General features: G+C 40.5%; 1 protein-coding gene across 1 annotated transcript in view; it reads right to left on the minus strand.

Annotated features, from left to right (window-relative positions):
* The window catches only part of jakmip3 (Janus kinase and microtubule interacting protein 3), a 30438-nt gene extending 24490 nt beyond the window's left edge, over positions 1–5948 (minus strand). Inside the window, exons 1-4 of the mRNA XM_030122369.1 lie at positions 5721–5948; positions 3439–3642; positions 1788–2030; positions 810–1049 (exon numbers count right to left, since the gene is read on the minus strand). Coding sequence (XP_029978229.1) covers positions 810–1049; positions 1788–2030; positions 3439–3573 — 618 coding nt within the window. The 5' untranslated portion in view covers positions 3574–3642; positions 5721–5948. The remainder of the gene's footprint in view (positions 1–809; positions 1050–1787; positions 2031–3438; positions 3643–5720) is intronic.
* Positions 5949–10163: the final 4215 nt, after the last annotated feature.

Genomic DNA, 10163 nt, shown 5'->3' on the forward strand with positions numbered 1-10163 from the left:
TCAAAAACCATGTCATGTTCAAACACCCAGTTCACATGATCTTTTCTTGTAAAAGTGTTGGACTCATTTGGTTTAACTGACACGTCTGGTTTCTTTGTTGGATTTTCCTGGACAGATTAGATTAGATTAGACTACATTAGATTAGATTAGATTAGACTACAGTGGATTAGATTAGAATAGATTAGATTAGACTAGATCCAACTAGACTAAATTAGATTAGACTAGATTAGACTAGACTAGATTAAATTATATTAGACTAGATCAGGTCAGATCAGACTACACTAGACTAGATTAGACTAGATTAGATAGAAGTTTATTGATCCTTTAGGCAGAGCTCTCAGTAAATTGAGTGAAAATATTCAATCCTACTATTCTTCATTTATGGTTAAATGTTCATTCTTGTGGTTGTTTTCGTTCATCATAACGTGCGTTTGAACAGATGTTTGTTTTTTTTTTCTGCTGGAGCTGAAAGTCTGACTGTTCACAGACACTGAGGCTGTTGTGTGTGTGTTTTGTGTTTGTGTATGTTGTGTATTTGTACCGTTCTCTGCTTGACACTGCCCCTCACTGCTCTGTTGTGTCACTTTCATCATGTGTGTAATAATAACATCATTCATCACTGTTTTAATGCTTGTGTTTATGTACTTGAGTACATTTGTGTGTGTGTGTGTGTGTGTGTGTGTGTCCTGATGCCGTCAGTCATGTGTGTTGGTCCTGTGCACATGGGGGGTGTGTGTTGGTCCTGTGCACATGGGGGGTGTGTGTTGGTCCTGTGCACATGGGTGGTGGTTGGTTCCACATGTTCGTACCAGTCGGCGGATCTCCCGTTCACAGTCCTTCTTGGTGCGGTTCAGCTCCTCCTGGTGCTGGTGATGAGCTGATCTGAGTTCGGCCGCTCGGGCCTGGCAGGCCTGCTGAGCCGCCGTCAGAGCCTCGTCGGCGCCACGTTTGGCGCCTCGCAGCTCCTGGACCTCCTGCTGAAGGCGGCAACGCTCCGCCTCCCAGCTCCGCCTGGCCTCCTCCACCTCCGCCAGCAGAGAGACCCTCACCTGGAGGGAGAACGGAGGAGGTGGAGGTCAGGAGTTTGGGTACAAGGAAAGGAAAGACACAAGATGAAGGGAATGGGACGGAGGCAAGAAGATTAAACATTATAGAAAGGACGAAAAAGATGAAAAGACCTGAAGAAATGTACAAAAAATAACATAGGCAATCAAAACTAGTGAAACTCACTGACATCGTATTTTACCAAACAGCAATAATCATGTACAAGGCAAAAAACTGACAATTACCAGAAAAAATCCCAAAAATTTTTAGAAATCGTTAGAAATATTGTTGGTTTAGACAAAGGGGTGAGAGTTAATAAGCTCTGCTTCTTCTCACTCCTTTTCGAATATGACTTTTTTCTTTTTGTGTGTATCATTATTTTATGCTTCCTTGAATTTTCATTTCTATATTATGTAGTGCAAAGATGTCAATTAGTATCAACTGGGAAGCTTATATCATTCCGTATTTTAAATAAATCAATAAAAAAAAGAAGAAAAAAAAAAGGTCACAAGATAAAAATGATGGAACAGACGTAAAAATATGGTGATGGACCAGGTCTACAGGTGAACCAGGTGGACCAGGTCTACAGGTGGACCAGGTCTACAGGTGAACCAGGTGGACCAGGTCTACAGGTGGACCAGGTCTACAGGTGGACCAGGCCTAGAGGTGGACCAGGTCTACAGGTGGACCAGGTCTACAGGTAGACCAGGCCTACAGGTGGACCAGGTCTCCAGGTGGCTCACCTTGTCAGTGGAGCCGTCCCTCAGCGTCAACACCAGACCATTCAGTCGTTGAATCTCTCCGTCTTTGATCTTGATGACCCTCATCAGCTCCATCTCATGTTGCCGTAGTAACGTCTCCCTGGTGACGGCCAGCTCCTTCTGCTTCTCCTCGTGGAGTTTGGTTCGGAGCTCCGTCACGGCCACCGTGGCCCGGTGATGCTCCGCCTTCAGCTCCTGGCTCTTCTCTCTCTCCAGACGACTCACCTGGAAACAAACCCACAGGTGTTTCTGCTCCTGAAGTCAGTTCAAGGGAAAAAATCTGCAGCTTTTACCCTTAAATTCCATGTGTGGACAATCATTTTTTTGGCTTTTGGGAGTGAAATGGACTGGAAGAAGAAGCAGAAATAATGCTTTTGATGCTGTGAACCTTCATGAACTCCTGATCTTTGCTTCTTTCAAGATATTTAGTTGAAACACAATGTCACCATGGATGAAGAGTTTCAAAAGCAAACATGAGACAAACACTTTAAATAATTATGGAAATTATATATAGTTGAATAGATGAGAAGTTACAGATGAGGACCAGGACTAAAGATGAGGCCAGACCTTGGTTTGGGATGAAAAACCCCTGGACACATGTATCACCTACATCACTGGTTCTCAACCTTTTTTGAACAAACGCCCCTTTATGTCATCATTTTCAATATTCAACATACAACATGAAACAACATAATCCGCAGATCCTTAAGTAAAAAACAGGTGTTCCCCAGGGATCGGTACTGGGCCCTTTACACTTAAAGCACTGATATTTGTCTTTTTTAAACGGAATTCTTCCTTTTCCAACATTTCTCTGTGGTCTCCATAAACTGTAAATGCTCTGCTTGGGTCTGAATTCTTCATTCATTCAACTTCACAGGTCCATCTTCAACTCTATTTCTGAGTAATGACACCAGAAAGGCAGTTAGGAGCGCTGGCCCTTTAAATGCACATGAGCCACTTCAGGCCCCGCCCCCTCCAGGTTGTTGGCTGTGCTGCTCTGTCCTGTTCAACCAACAACTGAACATTTTAAGTCTGGAAATATTTTCAGTCTGGACTACAACCGCTGATGACAACAAACAATTATAGAGAAATACTGGAGAAATGTTTGTCTGAAGTATGGACCTGATATGAGCGAATGTGGAGATGGAACTAGTTATAAAATGTAACAAATTAAGAAGGAATTAAAACAGGTTGAAGAAATCCACTGGATTTTTGCCCAAATGAATATAAAGATAGTTTTGGAGCAGCTGGAGGGTTCAAATTCAAACTGTATGAACTATTAGGGTCCAAATACACAAAGAAATGAAGCACAGACTAAGTGGGTTTAAATAAATATGAACCCTTTAACAACCACAGTAATGATCTGCTTCTAGTGAGTCCATTGGCCAACATACAGCTGTATGCTGATGACACACTCCTCTATGTATTTGCTAAAAGCAGTAACTATGTTGTTCATGGATCTGATGTGAGAAGAAACCCATGTTTACACTTGATCGGAACAAAAATGTTAAAATCTGAGAGAAATTGAGATTGTTTTAAAGAAAAAACACTGTCATGAAATCCAACCAGGCTAATTTCATATACTGTATGACCACACGTTTTCATACATGCAAATGGGAGTTGTAGTCCTGACCTTGTTCTTTTCTTGTTGTAGTTCTATCTGGATGTCGGTCAGTTTGGCTCGCAGCTCCTCATTGGCTGCTTGGAGAGTTGCCATGGCGTCAGGTCGCTCCCCCTTGGCCCGCCCACCGGTTCCTCTCTTTGACATCGCCACCACCTGCAGACCCCGCCCACCAGGTGAGCTGTCTGTCAATCAAAGGTGTGACGACATCTGTACCTGCGGACACAGAAACCTACAAAATGTTAGCATTTAACATCAAACAGTCCCTCCAGAAAAAGATCTTTGATTTTGCGATGGAATATTTTTATGTGATTTTATGAGGTGAAATTGTGGGAATTTACAAAAAATGCGCAAAGTTGTGAAAATATATGGGAACTGAAAAAACAGATTCTTCTCCCAACCCCTGTTCTAACGAGGCTAGTACTAAATGAAACATATCTAATTCCATCCTATAATAATCAAACATACTGAAGTAAACATCCAACAAAGGGCTGGTTCTGTTTAGTTCTTTATTTTCTAATCGTGACTCAAACATGGTTTTAAAATTCCTGAGTCACAAGGGTCAAAAATAAAACTATAACCCTGCCCCCCGAAGGAGAGGCAAGGGGTATTATTTTTGGTTCAGTTTATTTGTTTGTTTGTTTACACTTTAGCAGTAACACTATTGGTTGAATTCATACCTAATTGGGTTTATAGATTACCAGTGACCCAGAATAGATGTTACTACATTTTGGGAAAAGTAGGACAAAGTTCAGATTTTTTACAATTTTTTAAAATCTTTTTTTTTTCCTTCATTTACTCATAACGGACGAAATGTGTCTATACTGACATCAGCACACACATAGACATAATGACTTCAGCTGGATCGATGCCAAAATAAACTACAATATGTGTGAGGGGCGGGGCTTGTTTGTTCTGTCTTTTGCAGATATTTTTGTCGGCAAATGAGCTGCATTTTTCCTCATCTTGCAGGATTTTTTCTGAGGCTTGTGGTTAGTTTACCTTCTGTGGACACGCGAGCCGATGATTATTATGATTACATCACTACCCATGTCAAGTTACAAAGCAAGTTACAAGTAGTATTAGTACCAGTTGTAATATTAGTACCAGTACTAGTATTAGTACCAGCTGTAATATTAGTACCATTGGTAGTATTCTTACCATTAGTAGTATTCGCACCAGTTGTAATATTAGTACCAGTAGTAGTCAGTAGTACCAGTAGTAGTATTAGTATCATCTGTAATATTAGTATTACTTCTAGTTATAGTATTAGTACCAGTTGTCGTATTCATACCAGTAGTATTAGTACCAGTAGTAGCAGTAGTATTAGTACCAGTAGCAGTATTAGTATCAGTATCAGTAATAGTAGTAGTACCAGTTATACTATTAGTACCAGTAGTAGTATTAGTATCAGTAATAATAGTAGTACCAGCAGTATTATTAATATTAGTTGTAGTATTAGTGCCAGTGGCAGTATTAGTATCCGCAATAGTAGTAGTACCAGTAGTATTATTAGTAATAGTAGTAGTACCAGTAGTATTATTAGTATCAGTAGTAGTATTAGTACCAGTAGTTGTTTTAGTACCAGTAGTATTATTAGTATCAGTAACAGTAGTAGTACCAGCAGTAGTATTAGTATCAGTAGTAGTATTAGTTAGTAGCAGTATTAGTACCAGTAGTAGCAGTATTAGTACCAGTAGTAGCAGTAGTAGTATTAGTACCAGTAGTAGTATTAGTACCAGTAGCAGTATTAGTACCAGTAGTAGCAGTATTAATAACAGTAGTACCAGTAGTAGTATTAGTTCCAGTAGTATTATTAGTACCAGTAGCAGTATTAATACAAGTTCTAGTATTAGTACCAGTAGCAGTATTAGTACCAGTAGTAGCAGTATTAGTACCAGTTCTAGTATTAGTACCAGTTCTAGTATTAGTACCAGTAGTATTATTAGTACCAGTTCGAGTATGAGTACTAGTAGTAGCATTATTAGTACCAGTAGCAGTATTAGTACCAGTAGCAGTAGTAGTACCAGTAGTAGTATTAGTACCAGTAGCAGTATTAGTACCAGTAGTTGTAGTAGTAGTGTTAGTATTTCTGCGGCTCCGCCTCCACCTGCAGGACAGGTGACTGGCAGGACGTCACCGACACACACGACACATGGGATGTACATGACAGTTACCACGGCAACACCATCACCAACCTGCATCCCCTGACATGTCATAGACTCTCACACACACACGCACGCACGCACGCGCACACACACACACACGCACACACACCAGAGGCCATCACTCACCGTCCAATAGGAATCCTCAGGCTCTGCATCGCTCTGTGTGTGTGTGTGTGTGTGTGTTAGTGTGTTAGCCTCCAGTGCAGATCATGCTAACAGCTCAGTGTACATGTCCAGCCTCGGCCTCTCTTCCACCTGCCTGTCTGTCTGTCTGTGTGTGTGTGTGTCCGTCTGCCTCAGCCTGTGTGTCTGAACCTGTCTGTCTGTCTGTCCGTCAGTGTGTGTGTGTGTGTGTGTGTGTGTTGCAGCCGCTGCAGTCGGTGTGTGTCAGTACCTGTCAGTGTGTTTGTGTGTCGGTGCTGTTAGCATCTCTGCAGCCTCTGCTGTCGTCATCCTCCTCCTCCTCCTCCTCCCCCTCCTCCTCCCGTTTCCCAGCATCCTTCAGTGTGACTCTACATGGGAGAGCAGCCTCACAACTGTGTCTCCCTCTGCTGGACTCTGAGCGTCATTACACCAACACACGTCTCAGTTCAATGTAATCCAGGTTTAGTTACTGTCATGTCCATAAGTATTTGGTATTTGATTATCACTGTTTCTGTCCAAATACTTATGGACACAAATGTATAATACATCATTATGTCAAGGTTAGAAAATACTAGATTTGGAGACACTTCAGTGTAAAACAGAACCCACAGTCTACATCTGCTCCCAAACACTGGCTCGTGGCCCTCAGGGGGGTCATGGCAGACTTGATTTGGGTCCTTAAGGAAACATTCATAACAACAATTATTTTACATCTAGATGTAATGTTCTGAAATTAAGATGTTTGAAAAATGTTCATAAATGGACAAAATATGGACTAAACATCTAGTTTATATTACATTTTTCAGTGTTTTTTTAATTTCTCTGTTGCACTTTGATATTCTTCTAGATGCAGAGTTCTTTATAAATTATTTTGATGAAAGTTGTTATGTGTGTAATAGTGTATGTTTTCACTAATACTTGAATGAAATGTAGTTGTGATTATGTGGGGTGGTCTTAAACTGTCTAAAATGTAAATGTAACCATCGGAGGATTAAAACTATCTGATCTGTTTCACAGGTTCATGGTAAAAATGGCACAGAAACATTTGCATATATTCATTCAGTTTCAATGATTTATAGATCAAATCTGTTTAGAATCACAATGAGATTGTATTTTAGAAAATATGGACTTTAAGAAACACTGATTTACTGCAGTAAACTGAAAAATACTATGAGTACTATTCCTACTACTACTAGGCTACAACTACTATTACTACTACTACTACTAGCAGTATTACTATTATTTCTACTCCTGCTAGTACTACTCCTACTCCCAATGCTACCTCTACTACCTACTCAGGGGCGTGGCTGGGGGGGGGGGGGTAAGTTATGACATGCTTTGATGTCGCTGCTCTGGTGATCACATGGTTCATGTCAGCCTCAATAGTTCCAAACAAACCAAGCGCTGTCGTGTTCTTCCATGGGACAAACAGCAGTGAGTGCGTTATTACAGGTAAACCTCAAAACAAACCACACACAACCACTGTGTCACTACTCTATGTACTGTTGTGTGTGTTATACTTTTGAGTAGTGGGGTTGACCACTGAAAGGACTGACTGTATTACTTTGAAAACTTAAATTTTAGGGGGAAAGGTTGGTGTTAGCTTGGGTAGGTTACTTACGTGAGCGGTGCTAACTTCACAAGTTCATTCATTCCGCAGTTGTGCCGTACTGGTACGGAGATGGACAATTTACCACTTTCAGTTTTACTACATAGGACTGTGGTCCAATCAGAAAACAGTGTTTATCTGTGAACACTGTGTGTCTGCCAAGGTCTGCTCTGATAACACACACAATAAGGCATTAACCAGCAGATAGCATAGACCACATGTGGCCCGGGGGCCAAAACTGGCCCGCCAAAGGTTCCAATCCGGCCCCTGGGATGATTTTGCAAAGTGCAAGTTAGGGCATCAAACTCAAAAATAATACCATAATAACGTATAAATAATGACAACGCCAATTTTTTGTCTTTGATTTAGTGCAAAAAACATTAAATTATGAAAATGTCTACATTAACAAACTATCCTTTAACAATAAAATGTGAATAGCCTGAACAAATATGAACAACCTGAAATGTCTGAAGTAAATTAAGTGCAATTTTAACAATATTCTGCCTGTTACTGAATGTTTTGTGACTTTGTAAAACTGGATCTGTAATGCATATGTATAAATGGTAAATCGAGGCATGATATTGATAACACTGTACTTATATTTCATAACAAATTTAATTTTTTTCAGGTTATTAACATCCTTTCTGTTTGGATAGTTTGTAAATGTAAACATTGGCATAACTGATTGTTATTTTTAGCGCTAAAACCATTTGGAGTTGTCATTATTTATTGGCTATCATGCTGTTATTTTACTGGTCCGGCCCACTTCAGATTAAATTGTGCTGAATGTGGCCCCCGAACGAAAATGAGTTTGACACCACTGGCATAGACGCTAACTTAGCATGTTAGCATTAGCATGGACACTAAACTCATTAAAAACTCAACATTAGCAAACTCAAAACTCAACAGAATACTTATTGGATGAGTCGGATCTCACAAACCCCAGGTTACAGAAGTCTGTCCTCCTTTAACTGATGAATAATAACTTTAATGAACTTTTATTTATCAAATCGCAGCTCTACAGTAACTGTCCTCCTAATGAACTGAACCAAACACCATCAGGTTCTGCAAAACAACTAAAATAAAACCCACCGATAACAACATCTGTACTAACGTTACCTTGTCTTAAAAACTCCATAATTTGTGGTTATAGTGTTTAAATCTGAACAGCTGGACAAGTCAAGCTAGCAAACTATAGGACTACAGCTGACAATCCAACAGAACAGTGGTTTAAGATATAAATGTATACAAACGCTAACACATACCAAAGAAAACTGAATTTCCAACAGAAATGTCACTAATACAGGAAATACACTGGATCATTTCAAAGATGACGATACCTTACTAGATCAGCTGCAGTAGAAATGAATGTGTTCCAACGGTGTTACACTCACTGTAGGAACTATCGGCCCCTCCAGAACCCGGAAGTAGGTCCGTATTTCGTCCGCCATTTTGTATAACGGGAGTTTATGGAAGTGTCACAACTCTGTTTATGTTAAAGGCTCGGGCTCGAGACTTACACATGTGTGACGTACTCCCATCTCTGACTAAAAAAAACAAAACAAAAAAAATACTCCCATCTCTGACTTCTACTATAACTACTTATACTCCTACTAATACCTCTACCACTATCGTCTCCGTTAAATATAAAATGTAAATTAAACCCAGTCTAAGTGGGTCACCTGGTCTGATGAACGGACCAATAGGAGGAGGAGCTCCGGTCACGTGGTCTCAGGTCGGCTTAGCTCGTGCAGGAGGAGCGGAGCCTCTCATCACGCACGTGAGTCCATCAAACAAACACTTACTGATAGACCTTGTTCTTCTTCAATGTTCGGAACCGGTTCGGGTTGGATTAGGACTGACTGATCCGGTGGATGTGACACCGGGACGCACGTGCACAGGTAGACCGGGTCTGTTGGACTGAAGCGGGTTCTCAGGAGGTCTCCTGGTCCCGGTTGTGGGTTAAAGCGGTCTGGTCTCCGTGGTTCCGGGTCCAGTTCTGTGGGTTTTTTTAAACAGTTTAATATGTGGATCCAGAACATCCATGTCATCCATTTACTTCAGTGTCTGTAGTTTGTTCAGATAAACCTGAACACCGGAAAAAAGGGTTAAAAATAATATAATAAATGAAAATAAATCTAAATCAATAGACTGCAGTGAATGGAAATGATAAAACAGCCTGAAAATTAAATACAGACAGATTCAACTAAAATATCCAAATCTATAATAATAATAATAATGTAATTTTAATTTTGCTGTTGTTATTTTCCTGGTCTGGTCCACTTTAGACCCTACTGGTCTGAATGTGGAACCTGAACTAACAGGATTTCGACCCCCCGATCTAAGGTCAGGATCTGGTTTATAGGATTTCACATCCAGATCCAGACCAGATCTAAAAGTCACCAGTAACAATCAGTTTGAAGATAAGATATGACTTTATGTATCCCATAGTTTAACTACGAACAAGTGCAGAGAAAAAAAACCAGACAGAAAAACCACAAATGAGTGAAAAATAAGAAACTTCATATTCATATAAATGCAGAATTAGAATTATAGATTATTTTCATATTTACATTGTGAAGACCAGCCAACCTAAGGAGGTCAGTGAAGGGTCGAATGAAACCAGTACAAACCTGAACTGGATCAGATCTGTTCCACTAAAACCACTGTGTAATTTGAACAGACCACAGGTGGACCAGGAGGACCAGGTGGACTAGATTCAGAGGACCAGGTGGACCAGAGGTGGAAAAGAGGTGGACTAGGTTCAGAGGACCAGGTGGACTAGGAGGATCAGAGGTGGACCAAGTGGACCAGGA

This window comes from Sphaeramia orbicularis, chromosome 19 (assembly GCF_902148855.1).
Source record: "Sphaeramia orbicularis chromosome 19, fSphaOr1.1, whole genome shotgun sequence".
NCBI lineage: Eukaryota > Metazoa > Chordata > Actinopteri > Kurtiformes > Apogonidae > Sphaeramia > Sphaeramia orbicularis.